The sequence below is a fragment of the Argopecten irradians genome, chromosome 12 (assembly GCF_041381155.1).
Source record: "Argopecten irradians isolate NY chromosome 12, Ai_NY, whole genome shotgun sequence".
Lineage (NCBI taxonomy): Eukaryota > Metazoa > Mollusca > Bivalvia > Pectinida > Pectinidae > Argopecten > Argopecten irradians.
In genome coordinates this window covers 23990198-24015900 of record NC_091145.1, presented here as the reverse complement: position 1 = coordinate 24015900, position 25703 = coordinate 23990198, and the positions used below count along the sequence as shown (strand labels likewise).

At 35.3% G+C, this 25703-nt stretch overlaps 3 protein-coding genes across 3 annotated transcripts; 2 read left to right on the top strand and 1 right to left on the bottom strand.

Moving 5' to 3' along the window:
• Positions 1–335: 335 nt before the first annotated feature.
• Positions 336–1007, bottom strand: LOC138305005 (uncharacterized). Its single transcript, XM_069245421.1, has one exon. It carries the CDS (start codon positions 1005–1007, stop codon positions 336–338), a length of 672 nt encoding a protein of 223 aa, XP_069101522.1.
• A 6438-nt stretch (positions 1008–7445) lies between these two features.
• On the top strand, positions 7446–9202 carry LOC138305004 (transcriptional regulator QRICH1-like). The gene has a single exon (XM_069245420.1). The coding sequence runs from the start codon at positions 7505–7507 to the stop codon at positions 9200–9202; it is 1698 nt and encodes a 565-aa protein (XP_069101521.1). The 5' UTR covers positions 7446–7504.
• Positions 9203–9863: 661 nt separating this feature from the next.
• Positions 9864–25326, top strand: LOC138336368 (GTPase IMAP family member 9-like). The gene is made up of 3 exons (XM_069285837.1): positions 9864–10287; positions 18722–18764; positions 23325–25326. The coding sequence occupies exons 2-3, from the start codon at positions 18722–18724 to the stop codon at positions 24194–24196; spliced, it is 915 nt and encodes a 304-aa protein (XP_069141938.1). The 5' UTR covers positions 9864–10287; the 3' UTR covers positions 24197–25326.
• Positions 25327–25703: the final 377 nt, after the last annotated feature.

The following is a 25703-nucleotide window of genomic DNA, read 5'->3' as shown; positions in this document are numbered from 1 at the left end:
CTTATATTTGAAAAAAAAACCCATATAGTTTCATACACGTAGTGCCTGCTACAAGTTTTGTTATTTATTAAATCTCTGCACCAATTTTCTGCTTCAGATTATTTCATACACCTGTATACATACAATATAACCACATGTTTACATACTAAATATATACATGGACCATAAGCATAATCAAAGTTTTGTACATATTATATTGATAGTGACTTATATTTAGTAAACCTTCGCAGCTAAATAGAAGACGAAAAAGTTCTTTGAATGAATTTACAGTTCGTGTATCGTCAAGTACATGTATACTCACGTAAGATGAGTGTTTGAGTCCTTTATCACTCACACTAATTCTTGTTGCCCGAACGCGAAACAAAGTTCCCGTCGTCTAATAGGTACTCGTCCGTTAGAACCGTGTTCATCGAGATCCTGCGTATAGTCTCTTTTCCTTTAAGTTTCGCGAAAAGTTTACCATCTACAGACCAAGTATTTTCCACACAGTCTAGGTCGTATGCACGTTTAAGGATTCTCTGGTTTTCCTGTGTTAGGTCCTCGAAAATATATATCTTCTTTCCTTTCAGTTTTCTTCGCGCCTTCAGAACTTCGAACTTTTTTATCCTTCTTGTGAACTTACATATGGTGGATTGTGGGCCAAGTCTGTGTGCAATGTCTATATCTGTGGATTCAATACCCACATTCAGATAATCTCTGAAGAATTTCGCACACTTGTCTATGCAGGCTTCTGCAGTCTCATTTCGGTCGTTCGGCAGGCCGACGATTCGCACGGAATTTTTTCTTCCTTGCTGTTCCAATGAGTTGTCTTTTAATGTGAGCTGCACAATTCTTTCAACAGATAGTTCCACACTATTTTCAAGCTGTTCGATTGTGTCTCGAAGTTTGTCGTTTTCTGTCTCTAGCTCAAATACTCGGCATTCAAGTCGTTGAACCATTTCTCTATTTTCCTCTCTTATTTCTTCTCTTAGTTTGTTCATTTGGAACACTAAATCGTCCTTAGTCATGAGAGTGGCCAAAGTCTGATAAATATGTTCCAATTTCTCATCAGCAGAACCTGATAGACTGAGAGTCGATTGTCCCGCTCCGTACCTGTTTTCGACTTGTTGTTTTGTCCAGCATTCGTTTTCTTGTGACTCGACATGTTCAGTTTGGAGACGTATAAGTTTTACACAGAGTTCAAATACACGTGCAGAATATGAATAAAGTATAAATGTACGTACACGTAATTACTGCCTGGTGGCGATGGTCTCTACAAGAGGTGTTCAGTGAAGCATGGAGAACTCGGGTAGATATCACAACAATCTTTTCCAAATATTGAAAAAGATATATACTTTTTCTTGAATCTGTATGATCACATTTTACTATGGGTGTCCAACAGTCTTGATGCTACCGTCTTTTCGTAGAAATAATCCGTCTTATTAGGAAAGTAGCCACATTTTCTACGGAGAACAAACACCAGACTGAACACTTCTTGACCTTGACCGGAATCTAATGTTTTTTTAATAGTAATATCAACATTGACCGACAAATTACGATTTAAACTAATTGATATACGTATTCCGGTCTTCTTTTGTTCTTAAAATTTTCACGAAAATATCTAGCAAAATGAAGCTGCTAGAAAGCAATGGCGATTGAAGGATGCACTTTCATGAAGGGTGTTGGATGAGCAAAAGCTTATACTTATGTAATCAGTGCCTAGTAAACTTTTTGTTGGTATTATGTCGCGATACATATAGGTTACTAAAGGTAAAATGAGACATAGCGCCTCGTCTCATGTCTGATTGACGTCAGCTACAAAATTCAGTCGTGTCCCACTCTTTCAAAACGGATAAGTAGAAAAAAGTCCGAAAAATACTATAAACATGAGTTTATAATGATAATTGCAAGGTTTCAAGTGTGATATGTCGTTAAAAACATTTTTATGTGGTATTTTCTTTCACAACAAAAACGCGATTCAAGTATTTTTACTATGATTTATGCCAGGTAAAAGGCCGAATATGCTTAAAATTTACCAGTGTTAATGTAGGGGTCGCTGTAGTCATCAAAATGGTCCGATCGGGTTTTAAGTATTATAGACATATGTGTATTAATGCAATTAACATATTTAAATTCAAAAATAAAAAAAATTGTCATGGGCGGATTTTCACCCTATATGCAACACCTCCAATTTCAATCAATTGAAAAACACTAGAGCGACCGGACATAAATCCCGATTGTTGCTTATAAAATAATGATGTGTTTGAATACTACACGCTCGAATACTTTACCAACGGTGGATAAAAAGGGATCGATATGGGTCGATAATTTGAAGGTTCGTGTCTATCACCTTTCTTATATTTCATGCTAATTTCACTGTAACGAAATTGTCGCTTAAACATTTGATATTTGAACATGGAAATGCAACTTGATGATTTAGAGCCCCCACAAAAGCAAATGTCGGCCTATTAAGAGATGTCGAACTCTAGTGGATCGCTATATATTCCTGGTTTTTGAATAAAGCGTCTTCACCAATCCACCGCCCATGTTCAGTACGGGAATTCCGATTCGCATCATGTGTCTCGCCCCCCCCACCCCCAGTACCGATAGCCGAGAGCCAAGGTTAACTAGCGTAAGCGCACATGTGTCTCTCATACATTTACGTTGCTCTCTCCTTCTGGCTAATATGAGCAAACTCAATTTGCAGGTATATATCCACAAACAGACCCAGGGGGGAACAATTAGGTATTTAGAAAAGCAATTCTAAATTCAACATTATTACCAGTAAAACATATGTGTGTATTAAATATTGAAATGTGCGATCAATTATTTTCTCCAGTAGATCCAGTCTGCTGAGGGTGGTCGACCTACACAGTTTTCTTTTTCGTTTATAATTTTGTTTTGATCATTAATCTCTTTTGGGTTCACAACTCCTCCGAGTTACTATCGAGATTGTCGCGACGATGTTCCGAAGAGTGTACACGATAAAAAGACTTTTTGTAATTAAAAAAATACTTCCCATGCTGCACTTTGTAAAAAGTGGTAAAATTAGAAAGTTTAAACATCAGACATACGGAGAAAAATGTGTATAACACTTAAACAGTTTTCACTATGACAAAAAGAACAAAGGTTTTTTAAAAAACGGCATCACTTTGGCTTTTTCCAAAAATCAGGAAAAAACACCAGACGACAGCGACATATTAAATAAGGTTTTCAAAGGTTTGTAAACTGTATTGCTGGTGTTTTTTTAACATGTGGTGAATAATAATAATCATCATCTTCTGAAGTTTTTCCTAATTTTGAAATCTTTGATACGTCCCTAACTCCTGAGTATTTTAATGAAATTGACTGTAATAATTTATCGATTTTTGCCTCGATAATTGGAGATTGAGAGTTGACATCATCTATTGTTGTTAATACCGCAAAAAATAGTTATTTAATACGTTTTGCTTTTTCTTCGTCACCCATTGCTCTTTCGTTTGTATCTTGATTTTTATCTTGAGTAAATGGTATTGGTCAGATTTACCTGGTGATTATTGGGGAGCGTACAAACACATATACGTTCATATATATTAACATTACCACAGTACAGTATCTATATGTTGCTACAAAGCCTAATACATGATAATTTCCCATATTAACAATGTCAGCTAGGCTTTGGCGTACTAATTTCCATAATCGGAGTTTAAGAGGTCACGAAATCAATTCACTGAAAGAATATTGAAATATTCTTATAATTGATCAATATGAAAATATATTCTAATTAATATATTTTAAATGGATTGAAGTGTTGTATTTACCTTTGTATATCCGCTTTATCGATAAAACTATTTCATCAACTGTTATTGCTTAGTCGGTTGTCCATATGTTTGACATGCATTGACGCGCATTGGTTATGCTAAAGCACCCAATGTATGTTACACACCCATGCATGTCAAAATATGACAACAAATGCTTAAAAAATATTATGGCATTTTCGCCGACACTGTAAAGATTTGAGCAAATTAAGCAAAACTAACAGTCAGGGTCGTTTAAGGTCATGTCAGGTTTGTTGATGGAGGAAAGCTGGACGGCCCCGGAGGAAAACCACCGACCAGCGGCCAGTACCTGACAACTGCCCCACAAGGGAATCACGAACTCGTAGGGATCTTTAGTAACATTTTTTTGTTTTGCAATTTTCTTATCCATAAGCATGATCAAATAAACCTGTACAACTAGATTAAAGTGGCGCATTATAAATTTTATTATAATTGCTACTAAAAAGCTGACCCTCAATACTGTATATGTCAGTATTTCGATACCTACAACCTTGAACAAATTTATAGACTACTATCTACCACCATCCACACTCAAGACACGAACCGCCGTGCTTGGGGTAGGTAGTCAACATCGTGTCACGCTAAAAACCGAGCATAAATCCAATATTCTACTCTTTCATCTAACAACTACTTCATCTCTGACGTGATTAGTAGGTAATCCAGAGATTATAATGACTTCTGGTATCATTAATAAAAAAAAAAGGACATATCAACTCCGCGGAGGCTTTGACCGGTCTAAAAGAGGCTGCCATAACATTACCCCTTGTTATCATATGCAAGGATATTCTATACAAACCGATTTATCAAACTGACCAACAACCAGTCCAATCATTCCGTCATGCACATCGATTTGAACCGACGACTGTAGACCATTGGGCTTGCACTTCTTGACGCGCATCACTTTAAGGCAACTTTTGCCCAAAGAAAATACGTCGCTCAATTCAATAACTCGCAGGAATAAAATATTTGTCAAATATCACATTTCTTCAAACTACTGTTTCGATTGAATGGGATTCCCTTTCTATTCGCAAGGATATCAGTTTATGATACAACATCATGTGCATGATAGAACTTCTCAAAACGCTCCAACCTCACTGAAGACGTCGCCCGACACGACATAACCAATAAAGCCTTGTTTTGCTTCTATCATTATAGTTCTTAACGAAATATGTGTTAAAATTGTGTTTCGCTGCTACTCCGACTAAACCTACCATCCAAATGCTTCACACAGACACTGAAACATAAAGACGGCACAATAACTGCCGTGGCTTTAAACAATACGATCCTAATGTTAATGTCACACGCTACTGAAAAATACCGCGTACTCCACACCCTCATTTGAGAAAACCCGCCTGCCCCCCCATACCCGTTCTAAACACCTTCCCGGTTGCGTTAATCATATTGATACCTTCTACCAGAGGGCACATACGTTGTCACAAATTTTTTCTTGATCTTCTTATAAATATTTTAATGGTGTTCTTTCCCACATGGACTATAGCTATAAGGGATTTTTTAAGGTGGGACCATAAGAGCCTGAAGTGAGCATACTTGAATTCAAGTGTTTTCCCGTAAATATGGACATTATAAACTTATAAAATTACGATGCAGTTTAAATAAATATTATTTCTAGAAAGAGACTAAATTATATTCTTTTTCCCGCGACCTGACAGAAAACAGGCCTTATCGCCAAAGACAGAATCGGGCTTATTATCATACAGCTGACAATTCATTCATTAATTTAAAGGCATTCTTTTTTTAAATGATAATAATTGAAACATGAAAAATATCAAATTCTGAATTATACGATGTAAAAAAACAATGTATAAAAAAATATCATTGTTATAATCAATGTGTTTATTAATAATAAAGACAGCCATAGACGATTTAATCATGAATTGACTTATATCAATAAGTGCTGTTGTAACTAATCAATCAAAACAGCCTAGAAGTGGTAATAATCATGGAATCAGATGTAATTAGTACCATAATAAAACCACTACTATTTACACTTTAAGATCTACCCGCTTAATATATTTACGATTATCAAGAACACGTAATTTGAAGATCAGTCAAATCACTTCACAAATAAACATGTTCGTGTTGTCAATACTACCAAAAACCTTTATAACGTTACTGCAAAACGTTTATTATATTAAATCGAGTTTAGATAGTGAAATGACGAATTGTGAGTGTCTAAAAGTCTCTTATCAGTTCACAGCTAAATTCTAAAACACAACGTCAAAACCCTTTCCTTTATTATTCTTTTAAACTATATATACCTTTATGGTCTAACCAAGTTTGGATATGACTATCAGGCCATAGCACTGTCAGGAAAGGGATCCCCCCAGGTTATAGACAAGGGAGAGTCAGCCTATCCTTCCAACGCCCAATTGTAAATTTTTATAAGTGATAGATGGCAATCGCGTAACGTAATCGCAGCAATGGTCCAAGTTTGATAAAATCGTTGGCGCTACGCTGCAACGATTATTCTGTGGAATAGCAAAACATATAGTACCGGCCCTTGTGTAATACATCTCTATTCAACCTTTATATATATTGTTCCTTCTATACAATATGTTGCTAGTGTCTCCCTGGTTTTGGTTCCCAAATTGGAATAAATCATTGATTAACATATGCTTCCAAGGGGAACAAGAAGTTGCTCTAGGTCGTCCCCACTGTTTTCCGTCAGAAGTGAACTATTAGAACTCTCTTATGGTGGACCTACTGCGATGTCAACAGATACATTATCGTATTGTTTGCTAAAGCCACGAGTTACACTAAACGGTTCACCCACACCTACTACATATTTTGACAGGGTACTCCATAACCTCTCGTGTATTACGAACATGCAATGGAGGCGGGCACAGAACTCACAACCATAGCAACCAGTTCTAAACAAAAACGCTAATTAGCTCTGAATGCATGGTCGTTGTTGAGATATATAAACTAAATCTTCATCAAAAACACATTAACAAAAACCTTTAACATAGCTACTAAACCACCTTGGTTTATATTTAAAGCAACACATCTCCTGAAGATATCAAGAATGTGAACAGAATATCTACCCTCTTCATATGCTCCTAATTACTTACCGCCCGAACAAACCACCAATCTCGAAATGACCCTATTCGGCAGCATCATCTATTAACCAAAAATCACAATTAATAATACAGCAAAACCATAAAAATCACAGATCTAGATAAAAAGCACGTCCACTACTCTGAAGCTATGGAATGCATGGAAAATGTAAACTGTTAAACGAACGTAAAATAGCCAAAAGTGATACCCCTCCTTTGCCTAAATAAATAAGTAGAACATAAAAACCCGATTTTGGCAATTATCTAATTAATATATCGACATGATATCTTACTTGTTGGTAAATCATTTGTTGTTCAGAGTTAAATTTTTTTATCACATACCTGTGGAATCTGGTTATAGTGATACAAGCAAATTTCAGACAATGACATACAATGTTCTGTATTGCACATGTACAATACGGAATGTTGTATTCACCTACTAGCCGGAACTACTTTTTAGGGGAATTCCCTTGTATTGCATTGGTTTATTTTGGGAAGAAAAAAAGTTTGCTACTTAATAAATTGTAAATTTTATTTTTGTACTTTATTTAAAATATAAATTAATAAAAATAATGTTGTGGACTTAGAATAGTTCTGGGTAGAATTTAAATTTGGAATATTAAAAGGAGGATGTTGGCAGCAAATAACAACAAGTTGTCGTCTGCTTACACCTTGTTATCAGAGCCGGTGTTGGCTTTGTTTATAATGGCATTTGTTGGGGATTTCGACATTTTACATGATTTACTGATGGATCCAGAGACAGATGATGAATCAAGCATTCCTCAAGTTGAAGGTAACGAAACATCGAAGTCTGGAAATGAAATTAGATCTAGTTCATCATCCTCAACCATCGCGTCTTGTGCTCCCCCTCCTCCTGACCCCACCCCCGATACCCATGGCCATGTTTCATCTGATTTAGACGACGCCGATGACCTTATTCCATCCAATATTTACACTTCCGGTGTCTCAGATCTGAGAAATTACATCATGAGTAAAAGAAATGAAAACACTGTTAAGAAAACTGAGGGATGCATTAAAAGATTCAAAGACTGGATCCAAGCTCCTCCTAGGTCCGACCCCAGGGAAGTTCTTCAGATTCTGCCATTTGAACTAGATACATACATTGGTGGGTTTTTGCTGTCCCTTCAGAAGAATGATGGTTCTAATTATGAGCCTGATACTCTTACCAGCTTTCACAGGGGTATCGACCGCTATCTGAGAGAAAATGGTTATAGTTTCAACATTTTAACCTCAGATTTATTTGCCACGAGTCGTCAGGTACTTCAGTCTCGGCGTAAAGAGTTGAAACAGAAAGGACTTGGGAATCGTCCCAATAAAGCTCAGCCTGTCTCAGACAACGAGGAGGAAATGTTGTGGGAATGTGGTCAGCTGGGTCATGACAACCCACATGCTTTGCTAAACACCGTCTGGTTCAATAACACTAAACTTTTGGGGTTCAGGGGGTGTGATGAAAACAGACAATTAAAATGGGGAGATATAGAATTGAAGCACGATGAAACTGGATCAGAATACCTGGAATTTAACGAAAGAACAACAAAAACAAGAGGGGGAAACAGTACTCACATGAGATCGTTTAATCCGAAACAGTTTGGAAATCCTGAAAATAAATCGCGATGTCCGATCGAGGCCTACAAACTGTACGCAAAGCATCGACCTCAAGCGATGAATACACCGGAATCTCCATTTTACGTTGCTGTTAATCAAAACAACAGTGGTCAGAAGTGGTTCAAAAATCAACCCGTCGGAAGAAACAAACTTGGTGTAATGATGAAAACAATGGCAAGTAATGCTGGTTTAACTGGTAAGAAAACAAACCAATCCTTGAGAAAGACACTGTGTACAAAACTCCTTCATTCAGGTGTTGCTCCTACGACAATTATGCAGTTATCTGGTCACAAAAACGTAAATAGCGTAAATAACTATGCCGTCGCCTCATTTAACCAACAGCGTGAAATGTGCGAAATTCTTCAAAATGTGAAAAAGTCTGCTGTATCCTCCAGTGTAGCTTCCAGTGTAACTTCCACAGTATCACGCAGGCCTATGATCATGACGGAAACACCACACAGGAAGAGTTTACCAGATGTCACCACGTGTTGTGAGAAAGACGTAAGCCTACAAAATCTTGCGACGGGAATGTTTTCTGGTGCAAATATCAGTGGTGGAACTTTCAATATCTCATTCCAAATATCATCCCAGTCAAAAAATACTACATCTCATAACACTTCACCTCCTCGTAAGTACAAACGTATAGCTCAGCTACCGGACTCCGATTCTGACTCATTGAAGATAATAGAGAAGATCTTTTAGCTTAACTCATGTCTGTTCATATAAAAGTTAAGTGTCATTCATTTCCAGATGTTGGTCTTCAGTTTAATGATTACCTTTTTAAATATAACTGAATTGTAAGTTTTGAACGTTGAGGGAAATGTTTTTGGGTACAGGTAAATTTCAAAATAAAAGCTGTGTTGATGGCAAAGCCGGTTTGCAAAATTGATATTGCGAAACGCTGCGTATTGCGAAATATTGACCTCATGTATCTACACATGTATGAGCTGTATTGGCGATAAATAACATGAAAAAATGAGTTCATGTACAAAGAAAGCTTTGATAAAAAGAAAGCATGGATATAGAAAACCTCTGAAGGCAACTCTCTTTGTTACATCCCTTTTGGCCACTACTATTCCGACAGAATCATATATTCAGTCTGTCTTGTAAAGATATTAAACTTTACACTCAGAGTAGAAAGAAACGTGTAGGCCATACACTGCCTGCAAGCAGACGTCCTAGGCCTATCGCTACCCACGATGTACTCGATCGTGGTCTTATGGTATGTAACTTTTCATCGATTATTTCATCCAGATATATCTGTTTTCGACAGTTATGTTTCTATGAATATGTGGAAGGAACATACAGACGAGATATAAACAACCATTTCAATTGCTATTCCGGGACTGTAAAATGTCATATCGGTCACATCAGCCCAAGCACACGGACACGCAAGTTATTTGTTATGTAAAATAGTTGCTACACTGTATGTACGTCATGCCCACATAATCGAAAACTGAATTATATCTTATGTAAATATCGGTTAGCGTATGATAATAATAAGAATAAGAAAAAAAACACAAAAAAAAAACAAAAACCAGTAGGGATTTCCATCTCAAGTTGGTATCCCTAATACTAAGAAGAAGAAAGAAACAGAACAAAAACAATAGGGGATTCTATCCTGAGTGGAAATCCCTAATAATGTACTACGATATAACTATTTTCAGTCATTACGTCAGATTAACTCCTTTTGACATGCGCATCTATGTAAATGACGCCATAACTACACTTGTAAAGCAGACGAGAGCTGAATGAACTAGAGACATTTCTAATCACAACGTCTTACAGTAAGTACCTCGTTCACACCTATTACTTCATAGCGATTAAAATGACATTGAAAGTTCAATTTGCATGGAAACTTTTGTTAAAGTATTTGATATAGTTTAAGGGCGTTGTTTATCGAAATGATATTTTCTGACTTTATAGTCGGTATTAACATGCTCACACTTGCTCAACGGCAATCCGTTTAATACCGACATTTGAGACAAGGTAAAAAGAATGTACAAATCAAATCCTAAGGTTCTATAGGTATTGTTATTTCTATAGAACCCCGTTGGTATACCATACATGTACCTTAATTACCTCAGATTTTCGACAAGGATCGTAAATTTGAATAGAGGAATACAGATAGCTTGTATCATTCTTTGAGTGCATGCACGCTTTACGTATGTTATTGTCAAACCAGAACCCTTTAGTCATTAACAATTAATGACATGAGTTTGTGCTAACTAACTGTTAAGTAAATTTATCATATAAACAATGTTAGCATACGTAAATGTTTTGCTGTTATTTGGTTTCTTTCATTTTTTGGGGGAGGGGTTGGGTTGGGGAGAGGGGGATTCGAAGATAATAATATTCTTCAACAATGTTGACAATAATCAGACCTCAAATTTCGATTATTATTTTTTTGTATTTGAAATTATACCTTCTGTCTCCAGAATTTTTTTTTTTTTCTTACAAGTAACCTTTATTTAAATCTTTTCAGGGTATGGTATGATCATTCATTCTTTTCTCGACAGTGCTCACTGTCAGGCCTAGGACGGCTTACAATATCTTTTCAACCTTAATACAATGATTTGGATAGATCGAGATAAATCCTGCTGAAATAATATATGAGTACATGCATGCATGACGTGCGCTATGGACTTCTGCAAAATATAATCTAATACACACAAACGATTCACTAGTTCGTACTAATTATATAAACAGAAGGACACACTCCTATTTAATTCATGCAAAGTAAATTACGGACAGCTATTTTTTTTTTTTTTTTTTTTTTTTTTTTGTCTTTTATCTCTTCCTGATCTACATTTTTTCATTCTTGTATAAATGTCTGTATGGATTGATTTTGCAACTGTCATCTTCTTAATAATAAAACCATTGAGGATGCATAATCAATAGAAGCAGACGTAGAATGTAACGTAGAGTTTATCTATTAGTAGCATGCTTTTCCATATAAAACTCCACTACAAACTGACTTATTTGTGAGACAACGTTTTTCTTGAGAATTTTAGCAGAAATATCAGTGCTATAATCGGTTTCATAATTTATTTATTGTAATAAAAATAATAAGAGTCTTCACATCCGATTTCTCGAAACAGAAGAGAAAGACTTGAGACAAAACTTAAGTTTTTCTCTTGATGTAACTTACGTGAACAAATGTGACTTAAGTCAGTTTTTGACTTAAGATTGATTCAAGAAATTAGGGCCTACTCCTGATTTCTCGAAACAAACGTACTTAAGTAAAATAAAAAACATATGTTATATAATAGAAAAAAAAATACTTTGACTTTTGATGATGAAGTGGTCTTAGTATATATAGCTTTTGCTTAGTCTATCGAAAATACTTCTAGTAAAGTCATCTGCAATTGATTTAAGTCAAAGACGTAAGACAGTGTTATTATTTTAGGTATAATAGAATCAATCGGACAGAATTCATACAGAATCAATTGAACTGTATGTATAAGACTAATCGGCCCCTACTATATAAACACCTAACGACTGAATAGTTAATAGAGAAGTTAAGGAAGGTTTTGTATCTCCAACAAATCCTAATAGTTTTTCTCTCACGTATCTATGGGTGTTATACTTGTTAATCTCTCGCAATACACTCATGTTGTCCGAGATTCTTTTATATATGGCTACCCATGTAATACAACCTCGTGACGTCACTGCGTCCACAAAAATGTCACGGTAAAATTGGAACTTACGGAAAAGGAGGAAAACCGCGTTAAATATCAAGCAATTTCCATGTATATGGAGTTGACTTAATGTTTTGTTTTTTATAATTATTACCGTAGAGTTTACAAATGCTACTTATTTAAGTTATGAAATAGTTGGAGTAAGACGCCAGATACCGATAATTTCCATCTGTTATGTGACAGCTCAATGTAACTTTTGAAATTCATTTTTCATGCATGCTTCAATTATAAACACAAATTTGTTTTTGGTCACTATTTGTAATATTTTATTCGTGTGCAACCATTGATTATGCCGCTATTTTATTTCAAATGTGCCCTAAATAAAGTCACGTGGTGGTGAAAGTCACATAACTAAACCGACTAAACGTTGTATTATGAAAGTGGTGTATTAAGGAATGTATGTTATGGCATTGTTTCTAGTGGGCCCAATTATCAATTAATAATTCACCAGCAAAGTATCAAACCTGTAATGGAAGCGCAATGCACTAAAGAAAGATTTACTCTAATGTTGTGAAGTAGAAAAGACCAGAATATAATGTCTTGAGTGTTTATTGAAATGAATTAAAACATATAATGCAAACATTCATTTTATCAATAGCATAATTATTTAATATGTGTATTATTTACTTCCGTGGAATTCTTTTATAACGTTGGACTCATTGAAGATAATAGAGAAGATCTTTTAGCTTAACTCATGTCTGTTCATATAAAAGTTATGTGTCATTCATTTCCAGATGTGAGTCTTCAGTTTAACGATTACCTTTAAATATAACTGAACTGTAATTTTTTAACGTTGAGGAAAATGTTTTTGGGTACATGTAAATTTTAAATTGTAAGCTGTGTTGATGACAAAACCGGTTTGCAAAATTGACAGTGCGAAACGCTACGTATTGTTCAACATTGACCTCATGTATCTATGAGCTGCCTTGGCGATAAATAACATGAAAAAATGATTTCATGTACAAAAAAGCTTCGATATAAGAAAGCTGTTATATTCCTTTTGGCCACTACTATTTACTAACACTCAGAATAGAAACGTGTAGGTACTCTCATGTAGCGAAAGGGTTGAATAACGCCCCTGCTGTATCAATTAACAAGGACGTTTCAGGTTTTAAAGCGAGGTAATTTATATTTGTCTTCGTTTTCCTCTATCTTATATTGTCTTCGATTTAAAACAGACGTCAGTATTAATCATTTAAGTCTTTCATAGCTCAGTCGAATTGATTTGATTTCTTATTAGCTTTTATACAATGACCCGTATCAGTTGTTAAATTACCAACCATCTTTATATGGTAAGATCTCTCCCTAACTGAACAAAATGGAATGGATTGAGAAGCAACGAACAGGCAGTAACGAACATAAGATAAGGGAAGGTTATTAAATGACGATATAGATTTATGTTGGTGTTTTATTGGGTCTGGGAGAAATAAAAATAATCTCCAGAAATTATTTCCCTTAATATATTTCATTGATAAACATCACACTCTCTTTTCCATTTCCCCTTCTAAAACATTTAAATGTAATCTGGTATACCTTATGTGTTATAAAACTGAACTGGGAAAGGGTTTTGCACAGGTGGAAAACCTCGTGCCAAATCCTATTGTATACTTACGAGCAGCCACCAAATGATATGTGAAAACTCATAATGTACACTTTGTATCAAAAGGTCTCCAATGTATGGATAACATATGTGTTAATGAATCAGTAAATGTTTCTTTCTATCAGTACTGTTCTGTTGTTATATATTCAACCTGAACTGAGCTTGTTGTGTAGTACAAATTTATACATTTTTTTATAATGGCGATGAAACTTGTGGCATAAAAAAAACATTAAAAAGCGCGCGAAAATACATGATTTTACCAATTGTTACGCCAAGTTCAGTGATGTGATACGTCCAATCGATAGACGTCATTAATATAGACGGATGGATATGCGTGTTCGTTGTTTGAAAATGATCAATTCAGCACTTTCTTAGAAATAGCGGTAACAAATTTGAACTATCAAAATCCAAGATGGCTGCCTGGCAGCCATCGTATTGACAGATCTGTCCCAAAATGCAATATTCACAACTAGGGTTTAGGGAAATCTACATGTAAAATTTGGGAAGGATCCCTTTAGTACTTTCTGAGACATAGCGATAACAAATTTTTACTATCAAAATTCAAGATGGAAGCCGTTCGGCTATCTTGTTGACCGATCAGTCCCAAAATAAAATATTCGCAACTAAGGTCCTAGGGGAGCGTACAGATGAAGTTTGTGGAAGATCCCTTGAGTACTTTCTGAGAAATATCTGTAACAAACTTTCAACTATCAAAATCCAAGATGGCTGCCTGCCAAATATATTGATGATTACATCAATATGAAGGATGATCGGGTGGTTTATTGGTTAAACGACTCGCCTTTCACCTAGCCGGCCAGGGTTCGATCTCCGGCATGGACGTGAAAAGGTATAGTGGGTCATGTGAGCTTTCTCCGGACACTCCGTTTTCCTCCCACTCTCGCGCGATTTCATCCGGGCCATCGAAAACTGTATTACTGATTTTGCAACCGATGTTATATATAAGTATAAAAGTATAAAGTTTATATTTACACCACTGAAGTTTTATCTTAAGTTCAAATCAATTTGTATTGATAGATACAGTGATTTAGCAGCGTATGGGTGCATCAATCAGAAAATGTAATGAAATTTTAATGGGGATATTTTTTACTTTTTCGAATTTTTATTCGAATGGTTCCCCAACTTTCGCTTTTTGAACATCTACATATTTTTGCATTTGAAAAACTACATAACAGTAAGTGACTATAATGAAAAGGTGGTGTTCAAGCTAATGTTAAAAATCCCATACAAACTACCTACAGTCCAATTTTCTTTAAACGTTGCATATCGATAGTACTACTAGTTGCCCCTTTAAGATAAGACTACTTTTTCCTTTTGTGATTTTAAAAAAAGGCTCAAAGGGCCTGAAATATTCGTGTTAATTTTCAATAAAACTACCTTTACAAATAAGTCAAAATATGTCACACTATGTTAAATATTTTACATTTTTTTTATCATTTGAGTAAATCGTATACTTTATAGCTGAGTCATTCATTTCAGATTTTGAACGGAAAACTAACAAAACAATAACACATTTGGAAAAAATGGAAAGCGATATACTGCTCTTTGTCATCTCATTTCACCCTATTAAAGGACGGTTGTCCACAATTTAATAATCATTGGATTGTTACTTTTAATATTAATCCCCTGATAATCTTATTTGTGAGTGAATATCATATAATAAAGCTAATGATGGAAGGCACCAGAACCCTGTATTTTGTTTTTATACCATAGCTTAAGACATTTACACCAGTTAGAGAAGTGTCACAGTCCAATTTTTGTGATAATTTAACGTATTATATTTAATTTTTGATATGCTTATTATAATGCTACATGTGACAATATGTAACGAAAAATATCGTGGCTTTACGTTTTCAAAATAGAAGGTCTCTGATTTCTGAAATTTAAAGAAATATGTCATTTTGAAGATGATTAAATGTGTACATTAGTGTTTTGAGGTATGCTGAATAATCTTGGGGGGATATCACGTTCAATTCTTTAGAGGGGCCATGGTACACAAAATGGGAGGCCAAAAAACCGATGATGGTTTAATTATTTAAATATATTATGATATTCTATGTTTAAAGTATTACATAGGTATAGTGGTTAAGTATGCTATTTATTACAGAGGGGGAGGGGGTTGGGGGGGGGCGGGGGATCAATTGGGATATGTTGATTTCCATTGTTTATTATAAATTAGCTGACTAAGTCTGATTGTTTTAAAATGTGAATATTTTTTTCTATGTAAGTTGAAAATATTGGTTTCAGATGGGTTATGGTTTTATTGAGAAAGTACGATGTTCTTAGGTTTTATTATTGGTGAGTGAATTAGTAGTTTGAGTTGTCGATGGGTAACAAAATAATGGCAACCTGATTGAAATTTTATTTAAAGAATGATAACCTTTGGGGTGGTGAGTGGTTATTCTTCTCATATTTGAGAAAATCATGTTTTTATTGGAAAATCATAGGCTTATTCTATCGTATCGCTACCTAAGAGGGACATTAATTTGTGAAGTTCATGAATAGTTTTTATCTACCTAAGAGGGTAGTTAATTTGTATATTTTGAGTTTGAGCTACGAACGAAAATACATTTCTTTCTAATTATCATAGATTTCTGATATTAAAAGAAAAACCATTTGTTTCACACAAGAGCATACTGAATTGTTAGGCTTTTTTGTACTGTAAGGGAAAATGGAAGAATAAAAATACACTAATTATATGGTATATATGTTAGTTTACCAAATTCTATCACTAATTGTTGTTTTATTACGGTAACTATGGTCAATTTTGAATTTACAGTCTACTATGACAAATCATTTTTTAGAAAATCCTCTCTGGCTACATTTCAACCTTTTAAATGCTATTTTCTCGGATTTCAATGTTTTTGAAAAAAAGTATCTGATATAAGATTATACATATAGCATGTTTTCAAAATGATTTAAAAGTGTGGACAAAATCGATAACTATCCAAATATTTAGAGCAAACGCAATTCCCTTAATTTTTATTCTGTGAAAAAATTTGATATTTTTTGCTTGTAAAATCTGTTTGTAGTCAAAATGATTAATAAATACTTGTATCATTATACATGTAAATGGGTATACAATAAAATTGAAGTAACTTTCATTAACAAATCTAATAAAAAGATAAAATATATTCAAAAGTTGGCCACAGGGGGTCCCCTTGACAAAAACCCAGAGTATTGTTAGAAAACATCATTTAAGGCCTTTTATGTATTTTAAAAAAGGCGAAATAAATAAAAAACACATATAAAGTAGAAATGTACCTAGACCTATAACAATGCAAAATTTGAAAGAAAAAAAATCGGAGCGTGGGCAGATTTTGCAACCCCACGTTTCGGAAGTATCGGAGACGGGGAAGTTTGTAATTTCAATGTCAAAACTTGCGTATTTGGTCAATTTCTACAAATCATAATATAGCTTATCTGGCATTATGCTGTCACTTACTAATGCGTAAAAAACCCACAATATTCAATATGGGAATATGTGTATCTTTTTGTTATTGTTATTTTGTTATATGTATTCATTTTTTGATCAATTTAGGAAATTGTCAGACTAGAATTTATGGGAAATGATGTTATGCATTTATCAAAACCTTTACATTTCTGTTTAAGGATACAGATTCTTGGACATGTTGATTATTTAATATTCAGGTCTGTTCATAAAAAAATGTTAATTCATGCTACGAACATTCATACATGCTAAGATTATATAAGTCTTGTGGTTAAATAAATGGTTGATTGAGTATTTCATTTTGAAATCAAATGGGACTTATTCACGTACGATGTGATACCCGATAACGCTTGTGCGGGACTATTGTTTCTATTGGTGATGGACTGACGTCAAATGACGTTATCGCGAGATAACGTCATTTCAGCGGGAAGATTACGAAGAGTTACGTTCAATTACCACTGGAGATACTAGTCCCGCACAGACGTTATCGGGTATCACGTGGTACGTGAATTAATCCCATTCAATTATCACCTTGGAGAACCAAAACGGTTTTTCACGGCCACGAGTGAGGGCCCCTTGCTTTTCCTGGCGTAGCGACGGTTTTCGGTGGCGCGCGAAGCAAGCGTTTGATAACAAGAAGAGAGATATTATATTCATAGATGTCAACACAGACAATATTTTTAAATAATTGTAGATATAGCAATTTTCTGCAGTGTATTAATTACTCATCTTTCGAATTTCATTCATGTTTTAGATATAACTGTGTGTAGTTGTCAACACAGACAATATTTTTAAATAATTGTAGATATAGCAATTTTCTGCAGTGTATTAATTACTCATCTTTCGAATTTCATTCATGTTTTAGATATAACTGTGTGTAGTTGAATACTTGTTTGACATTGTGACAATTTAAAACTGTCATCAGTAACAAAATAAGGGTAACCAAAGATTTTATATGACATTGTCCTCTTAACTAGAATTATTTGTTTAATATTATGCTAACAGCTATTTATATTTCACTTATTTCAGTTACCATTATTTTAGGATAAATTTATCACCAAGTACAATTACATGTCTAAATGGCTTATTGCGTAAAAAAAAAACATTTTATGAACCTGAATTGAGTATGTATCTCTTTATTCTAAACATTAACTGTAATGGTAAATTAATGGAAAACATTATTTTCTACAAAGTCTTGAATTTTTCTAGATTGATGAAAAAAATTAATAACAAAAACGTAATTCTGTTGAAGAAAATTTCCGCTTATTACTAGTGGCGTCAGAAATACAAATATTGCAATACAAATTAAAAACATCGATTAAGCCAATATAAATGGTGACTCATTTTCGTGTAAACTTCAAGAACAGACCAAATTGTAGCGGTGGTGACAGTTGTCAGGATGCCTATCGTTTTTGTTCTTTCAAATTACAAATAAATTTGTTTTGTTGCAGATGGCGACTAACGATTCATGGCATCCGACGAATTCGAATCAAGGTAAATTTGTTTTAAGTAAAATTAGCGTAAACGCAATGTCGTATGTAAACAAACCTAGTGACAGACCGGACTACTTCTACGATTCGATAAGACGTTGCGTCATATTGCCATGGAAGAAGAATCGGATTTTAAAACTAAAATTAAGAAAATTTGCCCTTTTGGGGGCCCCACCCCTCAGCCCCTAGGGGTCGGACCAGGCTCATTTATATAAAAAAATGATTGTCCTTCACCAATGATGTTTCACACCAAATATGGATGAAATCCATCGAAGGATGAAGGAGGAGTAGGATTTTAAAGCTAAAATTAAGAAAAATTGCCCTTTTGGGGCCCAACCCCTCAGCCCCTAGGGGTTGGACCTCTCTCATTTATATAAAAAATGATTGTCTTTCCCCAATGATGTTTCACACCAAATATGGATTGATCCACTAATAGTGGGGAAGGAGAAATAAGTTCCCATGTACCCCTCTGGCTGTTTTTCGAAACATGGTTTTTTAGGACCGGTTTGATGTCTAGTTTCATTTTATGTTTGTTGCCATTGGCAACGAATAATGTCCCAAAAAATTAGCGTAAACGCCAATGTCGTATGTTCAAACAAACCTAGGACAAAATACTTCTACGATTCGATAAGACGTGCGTCATAGATAGCCAGGAAGAACATCGGATTTTAAAACTAAAATTAAGAAAATTTTTTTGGGGGCCCCACCCCTCAGCCCCTTAAGGGGTCGGACCAGGCTCATTTATATAAAATATGATTGTCCTTCCCCAATGATGTTTCACACCAAATATGGATGAAATCCATCCAAGGATGAAGGAGGAGTAGGATTTTAAAGCTAAAATTAAGAAAATTTGCCCTTTTGGGGCCCCACCCCTCAGCCCCTAGGGGTTGGACCTCTCTCATTTATATAAAAAATGATTGTCTTTCCCCAATGATGTTTCACACCAAATATGGATTGATCCACTATATAGTGGGGGAGGAGAAATAGGTTCCCATGTACCCCTCTGGCAGTTTTTCGAAACATGTTTTTTTAGGACCGTTATGATGTCTAGTTTAATTTTATGTTTGTTGCCATTGGCAACTAATGTCCCATGGGGGTCATATGGCGGCCATCTTGGATTTCAGGTATCAAAAATGGCCAAAATGACACATTCGCATATATGCGCATAGATAGAGAACCAGACAACATTCAGAGGCAAATAAACACATTTTGTGATATGATTGAAACATGCTGAATACGATTAAATCATAATAATGACGTTACGTCTTCTCATTTTTGTGAAATGACGGGAAAACAATGAAATTTTCAGCTTTTTTCCCCTAAAAAATCGATAAATGTCATAATTTTTATCACAAGTAAAAAAATTGATGGACAAATCACCTTGTAACAGTCATTTCGAATTGCACTAACCCTTGTGTAAACATATGTGTACTATAAAAAGATAGATCACATCAATGAGGTCGGAAAAAGAGAGGGACCCCCTCCCCCATGAAAAATTAACAAAAAATGGCCAAAATGACACATTCGTATATACGCGCATAGATAGAGAACCAGACAACACACAGAGGCAAATAAACACATTTTTAAATATGATTGAATCATGCTGAATACGATTAAATCATAATAATGACGTTACGTCTTCTCATTTTTGTGAAATGACGGGAAAACAATGAAATTTTCAGCTTTTTTTCCCCTAAAAAATCGATAAATGTCATAATTTACATCACAAGTAAAACAATTGATGGACAAAACACCTTGTACCAGTCATTTCGAATTGCATTTATCCTTGTGTAAACATAAGAGGGAACCCCCCCCCCCCCACCGAAAAGAAAAAATTGAGAAACAAAATCAATAAATCAAAACTCCAAATATTCTGTCAACACACATTGTAACAGTTATTCTGAATTGAACTGACTCTTGTCTAAACATATGTGCATTATAAAAGGATAGATTTATGGTTTTTAGCAGAAGAAGCGAGATGACCCCCCAACCCCCTCTCCCATAATTTCAACAACAACAAAAATATTCCCGGATCCAGTAAATATCCAAAGGCTAGTTCACACGTTTTATCCAAAATTCAGGCAGTTCCCAATAACCGTAATAATTTGTTTCTTTTTAGTGAAAACAACTGGGTTCGAATTATTCTCCTTCAAATGGATATACCTCCCCATGAAAAATGTTACCATTGTGATGCCTGCTCGCATAAGTTAAAAACTACAAATACATATAATACCTACCAATCGGTCAACAAGATGACCGACAGGCTGCCATCTTGGATTTTGACAAATAAAGTTTATTACCGCTATTTCTCGGAAAGTACTGAAATGATTCTTCTCAAATTTCACATATAGGTTCCCCTACGGCCCTACTTGTACATATTGCATTTTGGGTCTGATCGATCGACAAGATGGCCGACAGGCCGCCATCTGGGATTCTGACAATTGAAGTTTGTTACCGCTTTTTCTCAAAGAGTACTGAAGGGATCTGTCTCAAATTTCATTTGGATGGTCCCCGGTTATGCAAATTGCATTTTGGTACCGATCGGTGAACAAGATGGCCGACAGGACGCCATCTTTGATTTTGACAATTGAATTTTGTTACCGCTATTTTTCAGATAGTACTGAAGGGATCTATGTCAACTTGCATGTACAGGTTCCCCTAGGGGTCTAGTTGTGCATATCGCATTTTCGGACCGAAAGGTGAACAAGATGGCCGACAGGCGGCCATCTTGGATTTTGATAGTTGAAGCTTAATTTAAAATTGTTACCATTTTTTCTTAGAAAAGTACTGAAATGATCTGTCTAAAATTTGATATGTAAGTTCCCCTAGGACCTTAGTTGTGCATATTGCATATTCAGATCGGTCAAAAAGATGGCCGACAGGTAGCCATCTTGTTTTTTGATAATTGAAGTTTGTTACTATTACATATCTCAGAAAGTACTCAAAGGATCATTATCAAATTTCATGTATAGTAATATGTAGTAAAAGTTTTGAAAAGCAGAGAAAAGATCCCTCTTTCCTTTGTCAGACATAGATCATTCTTTTGTGGGCGCCAAGATCCCTCTGGGATCTCTCGTTAACTTATGCGAGCAGGCATCACAATGGTACACCTTCTCCATGGGAAAGTATATCCAAAATTGAAGGAGAATAATTCGAACCCAGTTGTTTTCACTAAAAAGAAATAAATTATTACGGTTATTGGGAACTGCCTGAATTATGGATAAAACATGTGAACTAGCCTTTGGATGTTTACTGGATCCGGGAATATATTATTTTTTTTTTAAATTATTGGGGAGGGGGTTGGAGGTCATCTCGCTTCTTCTGCTAAAAACCATAAATCTATCCTTTTATAATGCACATATGTTTAGACAAGAGTCAGTTCAATTCAGAATGACTGTTACAATGTGTGTCGACAGAGTATTTGGAGTTTTAATTTATTGATTTTGTTTTTCTTTTTTTTTTCTTCTGCATTTTCTTTTAGGTGTGTGTGTGGGGGGGGGGGGTCCCTCTCTTTTTCCCATCTCACTCATGCCATATATCTTTTTATAGTACACAAGTGTTTACACAAGGGTTTGTGCAATTCGAAATGACTGTTACAAGGTGTTCTTTCCATCAATTGTTTTACTTGTGATGTAAATTTATCTATCGATTTTTTTGGGAAACAAAGCTGAAAATTTCATTGTTTTCCCGTCATTTCACAAAAATGAGAAGACGTAACGTCATTATTATGATTTAATCGTATTCAGCATGATTCAATCATATTTAAAAATGTGTTTATTTGCCTCTGTGTGTTGTCTGGTTCTCTATCTATGCGCGTATATACGAATGTGTCATTTTGGCCATTTTTTGTAAATTTTTATGGGGGGGGGGTCCCTCTCTTTTTCCGACCTCATTGATGTGATCTATCTTTTTATAGTACACATATATTTACACAAGGGTTAGTGCAATTCGAAATGACTGTTACAAGGTGATTTGTCCATCAATTTTTTTACTTGTGATAAAAATTATGACATTTATCGATTTCTTAGAGGAAAAAATGAAAATTTCATTGTTTTCCCGTCATTTCACAAAAATGAGAAGACGTAACGTCATTATTATGATTTAATCGTATTCAGCATGTTTCAATCATATCAAAAAATGTGTTTATTTGCCTCTGAATGTTGTCTGGTTCTCTATCTATGCGCATATATGCGAATGTGTCATTTTGGCCATTTTTGATACCTGAAATCCAAGATGGCCGCCATATGACCCCCATGGGACATTAGTTGTCAATGGCAACAAGCATAAAATGAAACTAGACATCATACCGGTCCTAAAAAACCATGTTTCGAAAAACTGCCAGAGGGGTACATGGGAACCTATTTCTCCTCCCCCACTATATACATTAACTATTTTACATACTTGATTTTAACGTCTTTGAATTTCTGTACATGCAAGAAAACCATGATTAATTGGTGATTTTATGTAAATAAATGCAGTTAACCTAATCCGGTTACCTACTGTGACTGTAAGATATACTGAAAAAGGGGATTCATCTATGTAACTCGATGTTTTTGCGTTACAGGTACTCCGCTAAGAGTGGTATTACTTGGTACAACTGGGGCAGGGAAGAGTGCCACAGGAAACACGTTACTTGGTAGTAAGATATTTAAGTCTTCATCCCGCCGGACATCGGTTACAGGAGAATGCAGCGTTGCTGAGGTAGACAGATTCGGTAAAAGACTGGTGGTGGTGGACACTCCCGGCGTATTAGATACAGGAATGTCTGATGATGATCTTAAAGTTATGCTTAAAGAATGTACCCATCTTGCATGTCCTGGCGTCCATGTCTTCCTTTTTCTAATGAAAATAGGAGACCGAGACATCGGGGGAAAAGATAAAAAGACATTTGACATAATAACGAAGATGTTTGGTGAGAAATTTCTAGACTATACCATAGTTGTTTTTACCGCCAAAGAATGTCTCGGTAACAGAACTTTTGATCAGTTTGTATCTGGTCTATCAGTTACATGTACAGATTTCATAAACTCGTGTAAAGGCGGATGTCTAGCAGTTTCAAACGTTTTAGGTACATATGAAAGACAACAAGCTGCTGAGCATATTCTTGACAAAGTAAAAGACCTTGTTCAAAAGAATGATGGCAGGTGCTACAAAAATAAATTATTTGATGACGAAAATGAGGAGATCCGAAAAAGGATGGAACGTCTGCTTGAACAGAATGAAAACACTAAAAACAAAATCGACAAGGCAAAAATGGAAAGGGATGGTTTAATTTCAAGTTTCAAAGACCACGCACCTACTAATGATCAAAGCAAGCGACTTGAAAAATGGGAAACAACCATTTCAAAACTTGAACAAACACTGATAACTGATAGATATCAGGTTAGAAAATTAGCGAATGATCAATTAAAGTCCGAAAAAAAAAGAAAAAAATAATTGTTGGTGCATCAGTTGTTGGTGGTGCTGTTGCTGCTGTTTGTACTGGTGCTCCTGCTGGTGTTTTTGTTGCCGGTAAAGTTATTCAGGCCGCTGGAACAGCTGTTGCTTACACTGCTGGTGGTGCTGTTGGTGGTACTGTTGGTGGTACTGTTGGTGCTGCTGCTGGTGTGGCTATAAAGAAAATTGGTTTGAATCGAGTAATTTCAAAATATCGATGAACGCCTTGGCTTGTGCATGTGTGTCTTCTAAAGGACTCTCCGATCAGGGTCATTTTCCATTGAACAGTTAATTGATATTGATCAATGAACGTTGGCTAATTATATCTATATTTTCATACAATCTTCATGTTAACACTAACAACCATCATTGATCATCTTGTCTCGATCGTGTCTCGGAATACATTTGAACAGATGATTTTGATCCAATTCAAGTATTTAGTGTATATAAAAAATTAAATCGGAAGCAACAAGAATAAAGACGACATTAGGCACTGCAAAGACAAATAAGATGTGTATTTATACATTTTTTGGTATTTTTAAAAATCAATATTTGGCATATCAATTTCTTTTAGATCGAGGTCAAAGCATGACATCACAGTAGTTTTATTTCTACCTCTAAGTCAAATTACATAATTTTTATGAAAAAATATAACATGATCGAAGAAATATTTTATTTACTTATAACTAGATTTTTTCTGTCATCATGCACCGTCCATCGTCGTGCGCCATGCGCCGTGCGCCGTGCGTAAATTTTTTATTCAAATGACTTCTTCTCAAGAACCAAAAGGCCCAGGGTACTCATATAAGGCCTGCGGTATGCTGGGATTGAAGGGCTACCAAGTTTGTTCAAATGAATGACCTTGACTTTCATTACAGGTCACAACGGGTCACATAGGCTAAAATCTTTAAACAACTTCTTGTGAATAACTAAGAGGCCTAGATACCTGATATTGGGCCTGTAGCAAGCTGGGATAATGGACTATCAAGTTTGTTCAAATAAATGACATTGTCCTTCATTCAAGGTCACAGGGGTCAAAAAGGCTAAAATCCTTAAACGACTTCTTCTCAAGAATCAAAAGATATAGAGTACTCATATTATGGTTACGGCATGCTGGGATGAAGGGCTACCAATTTGTTTTCCCCAAAGAAAGACCTTTAACCTTCATCTCAGGTCACAAGGATCAAATAGGCTAAAATATATACTCGAGTTCTTTCACATGAACCAAACCCGTCCAGAGTACTCATATCTAGCATGCGGGATGCCTGGGATGAAAGGGCTATCAAATTTTGATCAAATGAATGACCTTGGTCCTCATTCAAGGTAACAGGGGTCAAATATGTTAAAAATGTTTAAAACGACTTCTTCTCAAGAAACCAAAATGGTCCAGGGTACTCTTATTGGGCCTGGGGTATGCTGGCATTAAGGGCTAACCCTACGAAGGTTTGTCAATTGAATAATCTTGACATTTATTCAAGGTCATGGGGTCAAATAAGTTGAAATCCTT